The 18,756-nt window shown below is 41.1% G+C and overlaps 1 protein-coding gene and 1 non-coding gene across 2 annotated transcripts; one reads left to right on the top strand and one right to left on the bottom strand.

The window, feature by feature from the left end:
* Positions 1–609: 609 nt before the first annotated feature.
* LOC142870374 (small nucleolar RNA SNORD89) lies at positions 610–721 on the top strand. The gene has a single exon (XR_012918781.1). It is a non-coding gene; the product is annotated as a small nucleolar RNA SNORD89 (small nucleolar RNA).
* A 1,215-nt stretch (positions 722–1,936) lies between these two features.
* Positions 1,937–18,466, bottom strand: CNOT11 (CCR4-NOT transcription complex subunit 11). Its single transcript, XM_012740520.2, has 7 exons — positions 17,855–18,466; positions 14,768–14,932; positions 10,958–11,110; positions 8,535–8,737; positions 6,460–6,662; positions 4,201–4,297; positions 1,937–4,124 (listed from the first exon to the last, which is right to left on the bottom strand). The coding sequence occupies exons 1-7, from the start codon at positions 18,366–18,368 to the stop codon at positions 3,927–3,929; spliced, it is 1,533 nt and encodes a 510-aa protein (XP_012595974.2). The 5' UTR covers positions 18,369–18,466; the 3' UTR covers positions 1,937–3,926.
* Positions 18,467–18,756: the final 290 nt, after the last annotated feature.

The raw sequence follows: 18,756 nt of genomic DNA, 5'->3' as shown, positions 1-18,756 counted from the left end.
GATTCAAAAGTTTGAACACAAAATTACTTATAATAAATTGTAGAGCTTAGATTAATTGTAGTCTTATCTACTACTCAACAAAGTAGTCTTTAGCAGCAAAAAAAATAAGAGAAAATGTTAGTACTTCAAAAGGAAAATGTTTGATAGTTTATCTGGATGGAAGTAACATGATAAAGAAGGGTCAAATATTACCAGAATGTTTGCTAAACTTTCAAATTAATAAGATGCTAGGAATTTGGGGAGTGTAAATGAAAAGCATAGGAAATCAGAGAGATTGAGTTATTTATAACAGTAATCACTTTCCTCCTAACAGTTGTCCTAAAAGCCATGTGGTTCCCTTATAATGTGGAACAGTATTTAACTTTGAAAACTCAGGTTGCACTGTGAAAGAGGCAGCGTGCTGGTGACTGCGATGCTGCGTATCGCCTGCTGCCCAGCGTCACTCTCCAGTGTCCGAGTCAGCGTTCTGGGTTTCCCAGCAGAAAACCAACCACAAAGGGCCAGAGAGATGTAAGAACGTGCATTATTTCACAGGTAATAATTTCCCACATCTGTCCTTTTAGGGATGTTCAACACACAGCCTTTCCCAAAAGATTGCTCCCCACAGCTACTGAGGAATGATGACACTAAAAGGCCGAATTGCAGTGTGTCCATCAGCAGTTTGCTCTCTGGGCACACGATGACAAAATCTCCTGAAGCGAACTAGTGGTCTGACCTCAGTAACATCAAGATTGAAGCTTCATGCCATGGGAGTAGCCATGAAAGGCATCCTAAGAGCTGAGTTATTTTTAAGAAAAAATAATCAGCAACCCCCTCAGACAACACTGGGGCTTGAACAAGTAGTAAATATACTATGTACATGAAGATACACTTACTTGAATTAAGGACTACTAGAATCACAAACATAATAAAAACAGACCTTCGAGAATAGGTCTGCGTCCCCATACCATATACTTGGAACAAGATACCCAGTGTAACCAAATTCCCCAGTAAAATAGTTTGGCAACAGTCTCTTGATAAAGTTCATTTGCTCAGTGAAGGCTGAAATTAAGTCAATATGTTTGTATTACCAACTAGAACCTGACATAATTATGTTTTATTCAAAAGAGTTTCTCAGAGAGTAAAATAGTGGGTGGTTTCCAGGAGCTGGGGGAAGGGGCAGCAAGTACAAAGTTCCAGCTATGCAAGATGAATGAGCTCAAGAGATCTTCTGTATGCATAACATTGTGTCTGTAGTTGACAATACTGTATTGTGCACTTAAAATTTTAAGAGATCGCATATTAAACATTCCTACCACAATAAAAAAAAAAAAAGGAATTTTTTTTTTTTGGAGACAGAGTCTCACTTTGTTGCCCAGGCTAGAGTGAGTGCCGTAGCGTCAGCCTAGCTCACAGCAACCTCAAATTCCTGGGCTCAAGCAATCCTACTGCCTCAGCCTCCGGCCGAGTAGCTGGGACTATAGGCATGCACCACCATGCCCGGCTAATTTTTTGTATGTTTTCAGTTGGTCAATTAATTTCTTTCTATTTTTAGTAGAGACGGGGTCTCGCTCTTGCTCAGGCTGGTTACGAACTTTGACCTCCAGCAATCTGCCTGCCTGGGCCTCCCAGAGTGGCTACATGAGCCACCGTTTTTTTTGAGACAGAGTCTTACTGTTGGCTGGGCTAGAGTGCCCTGCCGTCAGCCTAGCTCACAGCAACCTCAAACTCCTGGACTTAAGCGATCCTTCTGTGTCAGCCTTCAGAGTCCGTGTGAAGAAATAACTTGTCTTAGGAGTAATATTGCTTATTGCTGTCTTCTTTTTTAACAGGTGATTTGCAGATATTAAAACTAGAAATTGGAACTGGAAAACCCCAAGAATGCAAGGTGCTTTAACATTAGCATTACAGTGAACTCATTTGACTATATTGCAGTTATTGAATCCCAGGATTATAGTTTCTTTTATTTTCAAGAACCTTGTTGGTGTTATAAATGTAAATCTTTTATTTTTTTATAAAATGTTCTCTACAACTATTTTTGTAAGCCATTTATTTAAAGTAAACTTGAAAACTTAAAAATCTTTTCTCTTTCAAGTAAACATCAATACTGTGATCGATCTTGATTCCCCCTTACTTTGAGTCCTTATTTGAGAATTCGCATATTCACTAAAGTTTGAAACCCCCAAATCAGCATGTACAATACTTGTGCAGTCATTTTCAGATACAAATAGAGCAGTGAATTAGTTGCCTGACACACGTGTTCCTAACAGAGGTGGAACAAGGGGACACTCTGCCTTGTTTCAACTCCCATACTGCAAATAAGTATCCTTTTCATGGTTTTTAATAAATTTTTTCTCATTTTTGCACTTTTTCTTGGCGATCTTACTCTTTAAAGTGGCCCCAAACACAGAAGTGCTGTTACAGTTCTAAGTGCTACAAGGCTGTGGTGTGCCTTCAGGACGAAAACACGTTAGATAAAATTTATTCAGGCACAAGTTACAGCGCTACTTACTGTGTGTATTCACTGCTATATTATGCCAAGAGAATCCTGGCATAGGTCTTGGAACCTAAGGTTGGGTTGTTGAAACTGCCATTCCAAAAAGGTCATGTCATGAACTATTTTCCCAATGCTCATATGCAATTGGGATGCCCACTTTTAGGCATTGAGAAAAATCAGTGTTGTTCTATCATTTTTGTTGAAGCCATTCCTCAGATACATAGTCTTAGGCCATTATTTCCTCTAAGCAAAAATACTTTAAAAATAAAAATAGCTAAAAATATCCAATTTGTTATAAATCTAAGAGTACTGCTCTTTCTCCAGTGTTACAAGATTAGAATTTGTACTCACCTTAAAACCACTAGGCTTAGTTTCCTTTAACTTTGGCTAAGTGTCGGATTAGAGGGTAATTACTGTTGAATAGGTTATTTCCCTATAAATATGCTTTGGAGTGCCCTTGATAAAAGGAATTTTTCATGATTTCTTCAAGTAAAAAATCAGATAATAGAGTTGATAAAAAAAAGAACTTTAATGGAAGGCACTGTTATCCAAAGTCACATGGGGGGGGGTAACAGCCCACACAATGCCACCCTGCTCTCTACTTCCCAAAAATGCATCTACACCCCATTCCCACCCAGAGAGGAAGGTGCAGACGTCATTCAGCAGGCAATTTACATGGCAGTTCCCAGTGGTGTTACTACCTCCCAAAGCACTGATAGTTTTCCTTAAAACAAAGAAATGGCTATCTTAGACTAATGACAGAAGAACATCTTTGAGGAAAAAACCAAAACTATACCAGCTATTACAGCCTAGAAAAAGATTTCTAACAGTTCCATGTTTATAAGAAGCCCAAGAAATGCATTTATTCTGTTGTCTAAGTCCCCATGACAAGAACCATAAAGTCCTTGATTTAAACTGTGCTTATGAGAAGTTAAGAGCTACATGCATGAGTAGGTTCAAGAACCAAACTTCTGTTTGCCACCTGATGAATCAGAAACATTCAAATGCTTTGACCTCAAGGACAGTATCATAAATTCTTAAGAATGTCTTCGTTTATTCTCATTAAATACTTTTAACTTTGGAATCTTAGAAAAACTGGATTCCTACTTTCTCAGAAGACTGTAGTTTATCTTTTAAGCAAAAATAGGCATTTTGCTCTTGAATACTTAAAAAAAAAAAAAAAAACCTCTTCTTTCTTGCAGTAACGTTTTTTGGGATAACCGTTCCTCCTAATGGACAGTCATCAGCAAGACACCTAAAAGACACATTTTCCCAAGTTCTTACCAAAAATTCATCTTAATGAAAAAGTTATCCAGGAAAGCAAAATTTTGCTTTAAGTAGACAAAGTGTTGTTTATATGCATTAGACCAAGAAATCCACTTTAGTTTGAACAGTTTTAAAATGTAAATCACAGCTGAACAATGAATTAATGGGTGGTTCCAATGAGGTGTTACTTTGACATTTTGGTCTCAGAAGGTGTTTCCCCAGTATCCAATGTCTTCAACAACCGGAAAAGACCAGCAGCTTCTCGTATCCTACTGAACTCGATACAGAATGCCTGCACTTCTATAAACAAGTCCTGTACATTAATAATTTTGTTACGGATCAAGGACTGGAGAAAGACACACACAAGACGCACCAAACGATTCTGAAAAAGAAAATGCAAATTTTAGTGTGCCATTTTCCTGGCAAGTATTTATAAAACTTATAAAAATTTCTATTACCTGCATATACTTATCCTTAATTTGTTCACAAGTAGAGATGCAATTTGATATATAAAGGTGAATAAACTCAGGAGGTAGATCAACAGCCGTAGTTAGTCTGTTTCATAAAAGAAAATTCAAGCTGTTAGTTTTATTTGGCAACATTGAAAATTACTGTAAACCATAAAATATAAAATTTCCTTTGATGATCTGGTGGAAATTTCTGATATATGATCAATTCCCTAGTTTTAAATATACTTAGGCAAGTATACCTAAGAGAGCCACATCTACTTACTCATAAATAATACTTTTTTATATCTATACTTAGCATTACATGTACCAGTCATTCATTAATCAGTTATTTTTTTGAGCTCTCTCGTAGTATTCTTGGTTAAATCATAAGACACAGTCTGTTATCTTCCAAGCTCCAATATATCTTCATCAATAAGCACTATGAAAGGTCAGTGTGTCTAAGAGGAAGGTACAAGTTTAGTACGTGAATGGTATGCCATATAGTCAAATGCTAAGATGAGAGGTTCTTAAATAGGGTAATGGTAACGTAGGAGACTTGGGAAAAGACTTAGAAGGGCAAGTAACTTAAACTGAAACCTAAGAAATAATCCTGCTAATTGCATAGCAATCCAATCTCCATATAGGCATGGAATTGAGCATTAGCATGACATGTTCAGAAGCACAACAGAAAGACCTGGCTGGGATGTAACAAAAGGCAGGGCACAGACTAGAATCAGAGTCCTCAAGGCCAAGGATTACATGAAATGTTTTAAGGAAAGAAGAAAAAGCGAGGTAGGAATTCCATGTTCAATTAAGTCTGGGACACACTAGTTCACATTCAACAGGGCTTGTTGCAAAGCCTTTGCTATGCTAACTATAAAGTATGAATTTCCAAACAAAGATTCCTACATGCTGCCTTTTCTAAACTTGTCTGACCTCAAAACCTTTTCCACTAAGGTACTGAGGAAATAGTGCTCCAAGGAAACAAGTGCCATGGACCACTGTGGTCACTTGAGATTTGTGTGTCAGCAACAGACTTGTATCACGCTTAAGGCTAATGCACTATGATAGGTGCTGGGGAAAAATAAAAACAGGACCTTGTCCTAGACATTACAATATACTAGGGAAATTAGAATCACATTGATAAAAAGATGCAATTATTCTTGGATGAAGGCCCAGATGTCTGGTGAAGACAGTAACTGCTACAAGAGTACAGTGAAGGGGAAAAGTCTGGTGAAGACAGTAACTGCTACAAGAGTACAGTGAAGGGGAAAAGTGAACACTCGGAGCTTGCTCAATCTAAAGGACTTGAACAGAAGTCCTTTTCTCAGCCACTGAAAGAAGTATAAGTCTTGACTTCATAGAAAGGAGAAAGACTTGAACAAGTAGAGATGAGAAGAGGCAGATAGGAAGCAGCACAGCATGTTTTCAACAAGCATTTAACCAATTTTCCTAGTGACCAAACACAAAGTTAAAAATTAATTTGGAAGTCTCGGGCTTCCTCCCTATTCTACCCTTGAAAGGACGCACTGTCCTCTTGCACACATACTTGCACTCCCTGGGCTTCCAGCCAAGCTTCATTTCACCACTTGATAAACTTAGAAGACATATTTTTAATTCAATTTTGAGTGGGTTTTTTAAAAAATCTCTAACAAACGTGTTCAAAAAAAACATGGTGTAACTACAGTTTAGGTGCCTGGCACTAAGAGTGGATTTCCCCATGTAGTAGAAGGACCACATAATTTACCATCAGAAACATGCGACATGAAAGAGAGCTCAGGATACAAAGCCTCAGTCAGGACTATCTCAGGCAAACAACTGGCAGGGTAAGGAGACTGGAGTCAAGAAAAGGAGAAGGGAACAAGGAATCTCTATGATGGCTTTCTAGAATTCCTAAATTCTCTCAGCTCTTAAGGCCCATACCGTTCCATACTATAGCTGTTAGTCACCAAGAAAAAATAACTAATATAATACCTATATTTGTATAGGGACAAAGAAGATACAACTATGTACAAGGAAATAAATTTCAGCAATTAAGTTTCATTCACATGTCCTACAAATGCTAAATGTTTGAAATCCTACCCTCAGAGTTCTTACTAATGGATGCTAAGTTCACAAGTAGTGAGCGCCAAGGCTCAGGTTATTTCTTTAATGGGTTATCTTAGGCAATATCAGCAAAAAAAGCTGTTACAGGTTTTTCCTCTGGCCATTTAGTCAGGATCTATATATTAAATATAACCACACATTTAATCAAATATGAAAACTTACCGATTTACAACTTCCATTGAATGTAAGGACATGTCCATATTTACTAGGACAGAGAAATACTCAGTGATCTGGCTTGATTGCATTAATTTCAGCAACATTTCTATGGCGACCAAAGGGTTGTTTTCCACAAGGTCAGGAAGTTTGGCTGGAGTGAGTCCAATATGATAAACAAGTTTGGGGTCTTTCTCCAACTCACCAAGGAGCTAAGTACAACCAGATTTTTAAAGACAGAGAAAGGTTCTTGAGTTAAACCAGAATTTTTTTTCATGCATACAAAACAAGTATTTTATACAAAAAGCTACAAAGTTATTTGCATTTAAACAACTTTATAAATTTCTTCCCCATGATGTCTTTTGCTTTGGTTTTTTGGATGAGGGACAAGGTCTTGCTCTGTTGCTCAGGCTGGAGTGCAATGGTGTGATCATAGCTCACTGCTGCCTCAAACTCCTGGCTCAAGCAATCTTTCTACCTCAGCCTGCCAAGTGGCTAGGACTATAGGAGCACGCTACCACACATGGCTATTTTTTTTTAAGAGATGGGAATCTCACTATGTTGCCCAGGCTGGTCTCAAACTCCTGACCTCATGCAATCCTCCCGCCTCAGCCTCCCGAGTCACTGAGATTACAGGTGTAAGTCACCATGCCCCGGCAAATAATTGCACTCACTAGGCTTCCAGCCATCATCATACCATGATGTTCTGACATTGTTTAATTTACATTTGAACTTTGAAGATGTTAAAATGTAAACACATTCAAGACAATTTATAAATATGCTAGTGATTCCTCTACCTGGACATAAAACCAGATTCAATATTGTCTAGTAGTAAAAATATCAAGTCATTTGTAGATATTTTCTCCTATCATCTATTATAACCAAAAATAATCTTAATGACCAACTAATTCTCACAAAAATTAATGAACATCAGAAACAACAGTCCCACCCAGGTGGAGATCCCTGAGAAGGGGGCAGAATGGGAAGTAGGACAGCTGACCTGCTGCAAATCATAAGCTTGCAGAATTTTACAGTTCAAGTCACACCTACACTTTGCAATTCAAAGAGGTATCCTCACAAACACTTTTTCTGCCAAATAAACACTTTTTCTTTTAAATTTTCTACACTCTTCCCTAACCACTTGTATGTTCCACAGTGGGCTGTTTCAGGATGGTCTAATGAGCAAAGTGAAGGACAAACATAGATACTAACTACTTGACTTTGAAAATAATATTTCTGATGGCAAGATGATTTGGAGATCAGTATCTCCCAACAAGTTCTAACTTAGAAGTATGCAAACTGATTAAAGCTTATCAGCCAGAAAGCTCCTACAAAAGCATCCTTGCCTTAGCCAGGGCAACATAGCCAGACTGTGTCTGTACAAAAAAAGCTTAAAAATTAGCTGGGTGTAGTGGCGTGCACCTGCAGCTACTGTGGAGGTCAAGGTGGAAGGATCCCCGAAGCCCAGGAGTTCCAGGTGACAGTGAGCCATGATCGCACCACTGCACTCTAGCCTGGGTAACAGAGTGAGACCCTGTCTCTTATTTAAAAAAAAAAAAAAAAAGGCAGGGGAGGTGGTCAGGGGTGACTTTGCCTTTCCCCTGAGAGGAGCTGTCCAGTGGGACCTACTTTTAATCTCAAATCCACCATGAACCTGCAGGGGGATGGGGGGTAGTTTACCTTCCCGGGGCCTCATTTTCCTCCTGTATCAAATGTTAACACTTCCAGTTACCCTCAGAACTGAGAAGAGCTACTGGCCAGCTTAAATGTAACAATGTAGTGCCCAGCTGGCACACAGTAGGAGCAGGGTGCCAGAAACTGAGAGCCATCCCACCTCTCCCAGGACAAACTGATCGCAAACAAGAGTTGAAACATTTTTAGTCATCAGACTTCTTGCCCCACCAGAGCAAATTTACCAAAAGGGGAAAGGGCAGAACAAAGTCTCAGAGATCCATAAACCTGTGCCACTTCCTACTTCTGGCTCATGTTGGCAGTATTAGTTTACTTGCTCCCTTATCACTTCATAAAAAACAAAAATAAACTCTTGCTGGATTAAAGGTAAAATGTTTACAAAAAATACACACCTGTGTCTGCTGGGGAGAAGACAAAGGGCTTTTGAAGGCTTTGGCCATTATTCGCTTGATCTCCACGCCAGTGCTGTTCTTCACACACATAGACTTGTCCCACTGAACGCTGTGGTCAGGCTCTGTGGGATTCAGCCACGCCAGCTCATCCTCACAAACGTGGAGCGGAGGCGGAGGGCGGATAAACTCTGGACGAAAATGGCCTGTAACGAGAGCAGTAATATTTGACTGCGTTTATCAGTAAGCTAACATCTTTACACATCTCACCACATTTCACTTAATGGAGCATCCAAGGCCTCTCCTAATAAGGATAATGTGATAAAACTCTCATGCTTCAAAAGCAGAAGCAGGAATGATACAGAAAGGGTTTCATTCAGAATACAAACAAGGAAATGAAAGGACATTAACAGCACGGTGCCAGAGACCAAATCCATTAATTTCTGGAGAGAGGAGAGGAAAGCATGGCCATGATCTGACAACTCTGAATTCCAGCTTGACCACTCAATAGCAAAAGGATACAACCGCTAGAGTGGTAAGTCTTTTGATAGGAAAATTAATACTATTTGTCTTCACGTATCCTGTTCTTAGTTACCACTATTTTGTGGTAACTATGATTTGTACCAGTTTTATCTTTGCATCTTTTAACTAAAAGACAAATTACATGGCAATGAAATGGCAGGAGAAAAAGAGTATGGCTGACTTTTGACATTTTCATATGAATATGGAGACATGCATAAACCCCTAAATTTACAAATACCATATTCACTTTCATAAAACAATAAAAGTACAACAGGAAAATGAAGTAGCTCAACTCTTAACTATTTTATAAAACAAGATTCATCCCTAAGTTATAAACCCACTGAAATAAATGCTGGCTAGGACTTCTGCTGAACCAATTTCACACCTCATTTCGGTTTCCACATAGGGCAGAAGATGGCTTATTCCATCGTGGATCCTAGCCACTGCCAAATTTGAGAGTCTGCTCTCTAGTTTATTGAAAATGTCTGTTTTCTGGCCAAGAATCATCACTTTATCTTAAACATCTCTACTGTCTCTTCACTTACATCACCAAGACTAGCATCTGAATCTTTCTTCAGACCACTTACAAAAAACAAAGTTTTTAAACTTTATGAAAAGTACTATTTATGTGATAAAGAGAAAGTTCCTGTGACAGGGATATCTGGTGCTTGGCTAGATTCACTTATTAGGAGTGCTTTGCTTTTTACGTAACTTCTGGGTGGCCTGTACAATCCAAAGTTGTGCCTGAGCAAATACTAAATAGAAACCATTATAAGCCATAGACCAGGCGTCCTCAAACTACAGCCCGCGGGCCGCCTAGCACATTTATCTGGCCCTACAAGTATTTTTGCCCCCGCTGCCTGTCCTGTGTAGCACCCGACTCGTCCTGGGCCCACAGCGCACACTCTCCAATGGTCTGAGGGACAGTGAACTGGCCCCCTGTTTAAAAAGTTTGAGGACCCCTGCTAGACCTTCAGTTACACTCCTGACTAGCTGAAATCAAATATTTAACCAATTTATGCCAAATATCTACTGTAAACCAAACAGTATAAAAAGTCACTGTGGGCTAGGCGCAGTGGCTCACACCTATAATCCTAACACTCTGGGAGACCGAGGCAGGTGGATTGCTCGAGGTCAGGAGTTCGAAACCAGCCTGAGCAAGAGCGAGACCCTGTCTCTACTATAAATAGAAAGAAATTAATTGGCCAACTAATATATATAGAAACAATTAGCCGGGCATGGTGGCACATGCCTGTGGTCCCAGCTACTTCGGAGGCTGAAGCAGCAGGATTGCTTGAGCTCAGGACTTTGAGGTTGCTGTGAGCTAGGCTGACGCCACAGCACTCACCCTAGCCTGGGCAACAAAGTGAGACTCTGTCTCAAAAAAAAATAAAAAAATAAAAATAAATAAAAAGTCACTGTGTAAATTTCAACCTCATGGTGACACTATAAAGTGGAAAACATGTTCTTATCTCTAAGCACAAAGCATGCCTTCATCATTCAAACCATAGAGAAACCTATAAAATCAAAAGATGCAGCTATTATTATTTCAAATTCAATAGGTGTTTTCTTTGAATTAAAGTAAATTAGGAGCTGGAAGATAAAACTTTAAAGTGGAAATAATGACAGTGGTAAGATTACTAAAAAGGCATAAAGCAAAAAGGTAATAAGCTACATTTCTGTAAAATCAGAATTTATATATTTAAGTATGCTTATGATAGATATGTAGTAAACAACTGGGTGTGTAATTTTCTTAAATGTTCTGGACACTATACTAGTAAGTTTCACATTAAATTCAAGTTGAAGTAGCAATGAAAATAATAAGATGTCTCAAAAAACTGGTAAGTCCAGAGGATGCTGACAAAATAAAACCAAGAGTATAAAACTAATTTATATATACCTACTTTCAATAGGTGGTTTTGGTCCACTGACCAAAGCTTCCGTGATCTGAGAGGCAACTGAACTGTCAAATCCAGAATTAGAAGAATCTGGGTCTGGGTCACTGAGAATACTAGGGAAGCTAGCTTTACTTTGAGTTGGCAATTCAGACTGGCGTTCTGAAAAAGATCAAAATAAGAGACATTTTAAAATTAAGGACACCATGAGGAAAGTGAAAAGACAAGCTACTAATTAAGGAACACTATATGCAACACATAAAAACAAAGGGCCAGTTTCAGAGTGTGTGTATACAGTAAGTCCTCACTTAACATCAATAGGCTCTTGGAAACTGCAACCTTTAAGTGGCACAAATGTATAATAAAACCATTTTTTTTCTTATCAATGTTATAATAAAACAATGTTTTATTAATGTTGAACGAAAGGACTTATTCAAGGACCTGTTATACATCATTTTGCTTAAAGTCACAGTTTCCAAGAACCTATCAGCAATGTTAAGTGAGGACTTACTGTATATATATTTTCAAATTCCAACAAATCAATTAAATAAAAAATATAAACACAACAGAAAAAAATGGACTAATGACCTTAACAGGGATTTTACAAAAAAAAAAAAAAGGCCAATAATCAACTGGGAAAAAAATGTTTGATCCTATTAGGAACCAGGGAAAATTTAGTTAAAACCCCAGATACTATTACACACCCACCAGAATGGCAAAAATTAACAAACCTGACATCATCAAATGCAGAAGAGGATATAAGGTAACTCACACACTGCTACTAGGAATGAAAAATGGCACAACTTTGGAAAACAATTTAACATTACCCTGTAAAGTTTTACATGTGTGTATCTTTCCATCCAGAAGAAACATTCCCATGTGCCCAAGAAGAATGTATAAGAATGCTGATAGCAATAACATGTCCATCAATAGCAGAATGGGGCTGGACATGGTGCTCACACCTATAACCCTAGCACTCTGGGAGGCCGAGGCAGGAGGATTGCTTGAGCTCAGGAGTTCGAGACCAGCCTGAGCAAGACTGAAACCCTGTCTCTACTAAAAATAGAAAAAATTAGCCAGGCATGGTGGTGTGCGCCTGTAGTCCCAGCTACTTGGGATCTGAGGCAGGAGGATCCCATCCCTTGAGCCCAGGAGTTTGAGGTTGCTGTGAGCTAGGCTGACACCACAGCACCCTAGCCCAGGCAACAGAGTGAGACTGTGTCTCAAAAGAAAAAAAAATAGTAGAATGGATAAAGAACTTGGTATTCCACTGTATGAATATACCACAACAGCAATGAAAGGCACCGTCTGCAGTGACATACCATCAACATGGATTCATCTCTCAAATAATGCCCAACAGAAGGAAAGTACAAAAGAATAAATATAGTATGACTCTCTCTATATATAAAGTCCAAGGGCATGCAAAAGAAAACTGCAGGCATGCACAGGAGGGAAGACTATAAAGCACACTGAGAATGTTTATCACAAAAATCAGGTTAGTGATGGGGTGGCAGCAACTGGCAGAAACACACAAGGAGCCCCGGGGCCCTGAATATATTCTATTTCTTAGCTCGATGGCAACTGCTCCAGGTCCACTTAATTGTAATTCCTTAAAATGTAAATGCATCATTGTTTATGTTCCCTATTTCAGATTTTGTCATTTTAAAGCACAGAGGGGGCTAAATTCCCGAGTAAAGAGTTATAAAAATTAATAAAAGACCATCAACCCAATGGAAAAATGGCTAGAGACAATAGACATAGAAAAGATGTTCAAGTTCAATCATTTAATAAGAAAAATGCTTACTAAAATTATCCCAGGATGCCATCTTTTCATCTCAGATTACTGAAGTACAAAAAGTTAAATAACATTCTACTGGCCAAGATGTAGGAAAAAATTTTAAACTGGCAAATTATGTGGTAAACTAGTTAGTAGTAGGTGTTTGTCAAGAATAAATAAAAAAATAAAAACAAAGCCTCTGAAATGAACACTGTCATCATTAACAGGGTAAAACTCGACCCCTTGTAGTCAGTTAGATTTAACATGTCTGCTTGTTTTTTTAAAGTTAAGAAAACACAAACTACATCATCCATAAACATGCCTTGTTCCATGGACCCCACTGTCAGACATCTGAATTTCAGGCCCCCACAGAAAAGACCTGTGTGGCTACTAGCTCCAGAGCAGAGAGGAGTGCTTGCTTTTTTCTGCACTTGTGAAAATGGATGGAATGGGACATCTCCAATCTGGGTCGAAGACAACAAGCAGCAACTTAGCTACTCTGCCAAACTTCCCAGTTCTTACTCCAGACATGGATTCCTTTCTGCACTTTATATACTTCACAACTTTCTCGCAGGTTGATTCAATCATCAAAAGTAGAAAGAGAAGTTAGATTTGATTGTCACTTTATCAAATACCAAGCTAAAATCATCAGAATATACATCACTTCTATATCTAGTTTTCAAATTATCTTTGGTTAAGCAAATAATCATTTTATTTCTATTATTAGATTATTATATCTGGCACTAATGACTAATAAGTACTTTTTTGCACCTTCACCCTAATGAATCACTCTTAAGTGCTAAGACCCATGCTTAGAGCAGGCAAGGAAAAAGTACCTCCCGCAACCCTTCAGATCTCAAAAAACCTCTCCTCTGACCATCAGTTCAAAGAAGGTCCTCCTATTATTTTCTGTCACAACAGGCTGTTTGCTTCAAAAGTACTCATTCATTTGCTTTTATGTATAACACAGAATGTGCCAAAACAATCTTGAAAAAGAAGTACAAAGTTGGAAGTCTCACTTATTAATTTCAAAACTCAATACAAAGCTACAGTAATCAAAACAGTGTGGTACTGGCATAAACAGACTTGTAAACCAACAGAAAGCCAGGAGAGAAACCCTCGCAGGTATGGGCAACTGACTTTTAACAAGGATGGCACGAGAATATAGTTTTGGCTATGCAGGGTCCTTTGAGATTCCTTGAATTTTAAGATAGATTTTTCTAATTCTGCAAAAAAAAAAAACTGTTGAGATTCTGACAGGAATTGCACTGAATCTGTAGATTGTTTTGGGTAGTACTGACACCTTAATAAACAGTAATTCACCCAATCAGAACTTTATTTATTTATTTATTTAGAGACAGAGTCTCGCTTTGTTGCCCAGGCTAGAATGAGTGCTGTGGTGTCAGCCTAGCTCACAGCAACCTCAAACTCCTGGGCTCAAGCAATCCTACTGCATCAGCCTCCCAAGTAGCTGGGACTACAGGCATGCGCCACCATGCCTGGCTAATTTTTTCTATATAATTTAGTTGGCCAATTAATTTCTTTCTATTTATAGTAGAGACACGATCTCGCTCTTGCTCAGGCTGGTTTCGAACTCCTGACCTCGAGCAATCCGCCCGCCTTGGTCTCCCAGAGTGCTAGAATTACAGGCTTGAGCCACCACGCCCGGCCCCAATCAGAACTTTAAAAACAAAAAACTAAATTTTATCCAGCATTCTTCTAAAAGCAGAAAAGTGATCCAAGTGAAAACTCAAAATGAATTTATATGCCATATTAGCATCCAAAAATGAAGACTTCCATTAAAGATCCAATACTGAAACTACTTTTTTTAAAAAAAAGCTAGTCAAGTGAAGCAGTGGGAGTAGAGAAGGAATAAAGGAATCTGTAATTGGCTGTGATCAACTAAATGTGGAAATTACTTTTTTTATGGAAGGTACTAACCTCTTATCACAGTCACAAGGACCCACATTTTAAGTAGAGAACCTCAACAAGAGGCCTATTATGACCAAACAAGAATCCCCAAACCACTGAGTCCTCCTTACCAGCCAAGGCTAATTGGAGCCCACTGATGTCCACAGACTGGCCCATGCTTCCAACTTCCATCAACGCAATCTGACGAGGCGTCTTCTTGAAGAGTTCCCTTGGGGGTGCCAGCATCAGCTGGGAAAGAAAAAACTTTTCTGGTGGAGTTATAGGAGGTAAAAATCCTGTAAACAAAAATGTATAACGATTTCTCCAATGGTTACTTTTAAAAATTAACTTGAAGCTGGTAAAAATCATCATTTCCTACTTGCCACTTCAACCCACACATATATTGAAGGACTAAATCATAATTAAGTTTCGAAGAACCAAATATATACACTTACGAACTATGTTGCTCAGGATGGTCTCAAACTCCCAGCCTCAAGCAATTCTCCCACATCAGCCTCCTCAAACTGCTAGGATTATAGTTCTGAGCCACCACACCCAGCCAAGAACTTCATTTTCTAAAATGCCTCAACTATTGCAAAGTCCAAGGCCAACAAAAACAAATAGTAAAATCTATAGCACTCAGAAATGCTTTTCTTTCTTCTCTGGAACCACTGTGTACAAGTTGAATAAATGGAAGAAAGCAATCAGTGGCAATGCAAATACACTTCATATACCAGATTCAATACATAAGGCAGCTACAAAATTCCCAAATGCTGAAATGTTCTTACCCTTTTGTCCCACATGCAAATGCTCACCAATCCTCATCTCCAACCACAGCAGTCACCAGGCTGCATTCCCTCAGCGCCATCCCCACTCTTCTCCTCTCTCTTGCCTGGACTACAGGATAGACTTTCTGATGTCCCCACCTCCCAGCTTGACCTCTGCCTACCCGACCCCCACATTCCACACTCTCTCTTACCATTTAGTTATATTTCTAGAGTACAAGTCTGATCACATCACTTAACCAGCTTACAAAAGAATTAAACCCAAACTTCTACATCACTAAAAGAACCTTCATAAATCTGGTCCCAATTCATCTCCCCAACCTCATCTCAAACTCTCCTCCCATCCATGTGCCTTACACTCCAGTTGCACAAACCCAGTTCTTCAAAAATACCTGGCAGAATCACATCCTTGCCTCCCACTCCCATCCCTAACCAATATCCAGCAAAAATATCAGTCCCTCTGCAAATCTCTCCAGCTCCACAAGTCGTTCTTTCCTCTGTGCTACCCAGCATTTTGTATGCAACATCTAGTATAGCCCTTGTCAGGCTGTGTGTGTTATGACTATGTTTATTTCTCCCCAACTGGACTGCAAGCTTCTTGAGTGCAGGGAAGCCATCTTTCCTACTTCCAGATACATTCTCAATCTCAACTCTGCTCAGAATCATCTGAAAAGCTTTTTAAAAATATACCCATTATATGTTCACCCTAAACGTACAATATCAGAAGCTCTAGGCGTAGGGCTTGGCACTGCTGTTTTCTGTGTATTTACCAACCATCCCTACCTACATTAATAATGATAATGACAGGCCGGGAGAGGTGGCTCACACCTGTAATCCTAGCACTCTGGGAGGCCGAGGTGGGTGGATCGCTCAAGGTCAGGAGTTCGAAACCAGCCTGAGCAAGAGTGAGACCCCGTCTCTACTATAAATAGAAAGAAATTAATTGACCAACTAATATATATAGAAAAAATTAGCTGGGCATGGTGGCACATGCCTGTAGTCCCAGCTACTAAGGAGGCTGAGGCAGTAGGATTGCTTGAGCCCAGGAGTTTTAGGTTGCTGTGAGCTAAGCTGACACCACGGCACTCACTCTAGCCTGGGCAACAAAGCAAGACTCTGTCTCAAATAATAAGGATAATAATGATAATGACAATGGGTATCGCTTATAGGTACTTTTATTCTTCCTAACAATTCTATCAGCTCAGAATTATTATCTGCATTTTACAGATAAAAATCTGAGGCACAGAAAGGTTAAACAACCCACCATGGATTCCTTCCCTGGCATCTGCCTCCCCTTCCTTGGCAAATTTGTGTTTACCATGCAGTCTGAGGACTAGCTGCAGGTTTAGACTCCGTTTTTGAGAATGACATTATATAAGTCAGGGTTCCTTTGCCTAACCTGCCCTTCAGAATTCACAGGTCCTCTGACCCAAATCCAACACTGTCTCAATCATCTAATTTGAGCACCCTAGTGTGTTGTGTTTTGACCATACATTTATGTGTTACATTCATTCTCTGGGCTGTCACAAACTTCCTGAAAGCAAGGTGAAGTAGCTGTACCCTAAGGGCATCTCAGTCCAACACAAAATTTGCTGTTCTTAGACAAGGGCACCAATTGCAGGAAACCAATCTGAGCAAGCTTTAGATCCAGATGAGTTGGCAGGCAGGCACACTAATTAGCTTAAAATGTAGAAGCCCTACTGTGCCATGAAAACACCCCTCAAAATCTACTGCCTTAACCCTGACTCACTGTTTTGTAGGCCCTACCTACAGAGCAATTTGCCCTTTCTCCACTGGCTAAGGACTGTAAGATCAAGTTGTTTCCTATGTCTAACTACTTGCTTCTCCCACTACACTAGTCCCTAAGTCCTCGAAGTCTACCTACCATCATCCACTCTGTCTGAGCATAATGTGCAGCAGTCTTGCCTTTTCTAACCCAGTGAGTTTGAGACTACCGTCTATCCTCCATCACATTACCTAGGGATACCTAACAGACCAAGGATGGCTGCAAAATCCTTAAGTAGTGTTTAATGTGCATTTCCTCCCAAACAACTTATTTAGAGTCTTAATACTGACTTCTATGTGCTCCTCTGAGACTTAAAACCGGAGGCAGATCCAGTGTATTAGCTGTAACTTCCCCAGATGGGCTTTAGAAGAATGAACCATATTTGAGACACTAGAAGTGTCAAGCGCTACACTGAATTGTATTATTTGGTAACCTGTATAGAGAAATAATTTTCGGTGCCGCGAACTTGTAATTAAACGACCATCTCTCCATACTTTAGAGTTAACGGGAAGGTGGGGTGGCGGAGAGAAACGGGATGATCATTTCAAAAGGAGTTAATTTCCCTCGCGAGTGAGTTCCCAGGAGCGCAGGTGGAAAACCGGCGAGTCTAACCAAAGCCACACCGCGCACCTCGCTTCGGAAGGTACCTGAGAGCGGTGGCCGGTCAGGCTCCTGGCCGCCGCGGGCGGGCGGCGCGGGGTTGAGCAGGTGCGCGAAGCTGGCGGCGAAGGGGTTGGCGGCGAGCGGCTCGGTGCGGTACATCTCCCAGAGCAGGTAGAGCGCGGTGAGGCGCTGCGCCGCGCTGGGCAGCAGGTCTGGCTGCTGCAGCAGCATGACCAGCACCGAGCCCAGGCGGAAGTGGTCGGCCTTGCTGAAGTAGTGGTGGAAGGCGGTGGACAGGCCCTCGAAGGTGCTGCCGCCACCCGCCTCCTCCGAGATGATGCTCAGGAGGCTCGAGAGCTCCTTCGGGGTCAGGCTCATCCTGCCCGCGGGGCCCCCCGGGCCTCCGCTCCCCGGCCCGGGACCGCCTGCTCCGCCTCTGCCGCCGCCGGAGCCCCCCGGGCCGCTCCTGGACGCCGACCCTGCCGCTTCCCGGGCCCCCCTCTGCTCGGCGGCGGTGAGAAGCCGGCCAGATGCCGCGCTCGCCCCGCCGCCGGGCATCAACCTCGCTCGCCTGCCCTGCTTCCCGGCCGGAGTGGCCTTGGCGCCGGCTCGCTCCGTCCCCGCGGCCGTAAAGCGCGCTGTTACACGACAGCGTCGCAAACAAAACACGTCGGGGAAGCCAGACCGCTGGGGAGGAGAGGGACAGCGCCTAGCGAAAGCGAGGCTGCTGGAGCGCGGCCAGGGAGAAAATCCCCAGAGACGACGTGGGCGGGGCGAAGCGGCCGGAAGTGGGGGCGCGGTCGGGCCGGCGGGCTTCGGGGCTTGCTCCGCCCGGGTCCCCGGCCCGCCAGCCCGGCGCCAGGGCCGGCGAAAGCGGACCCCTTAGCAGTCTCCAGGGCAGTGTCTGGCACCAGACGGTCCCAGTGAATGTTGGCTACATTGTTTG

This window comes from Microcebus murinus, chromosome 3 (genome assembly GCF_040939455.1).
Source record: "Microcebus murinus isolate Inina chromosome 3, M.murinus_Inina_mat1.0, whole genome shotgun sequence".
NCBI lineage: Eukaryota > Metazoa > Chordata > Mammalia > Primates > Cheirogaleidae > Microcebus > Microcebus murinus.
Note: the sequence above shows the minus strand (reverse complement) of the source record. Positions and strands in the feature narration are given on the sequence as shown.

What these genes read in the sequence shown, in the direction of transcription:
- CNOT11 (XM_012740520.2), bottom strand. Translation starts at nt 18,368, where the DNA reads ATGCCCGGCGGCGGGGCGAGCGCGGCATCTGGCCGGCTTCTCACCGCC. An exon ending in CTTCTCCCCAGCAGACACAG is followed by an intron (nt 6,663 to 8,534) that starts GTGTGTATTTTT and finishes GGTTGTACTTAG; the next exon opens with CTCCTTGGTGAGTTGGAGAA. An exon ending in TTAAGGATAAGTATATGCAG is followed by an intron (nt 4,125 to 4,200) that starts GTAATAGAAATT and finishes TTTCTTTTTCAG; the next exon opens with AATCGTTTGGTGCGTCTTGT.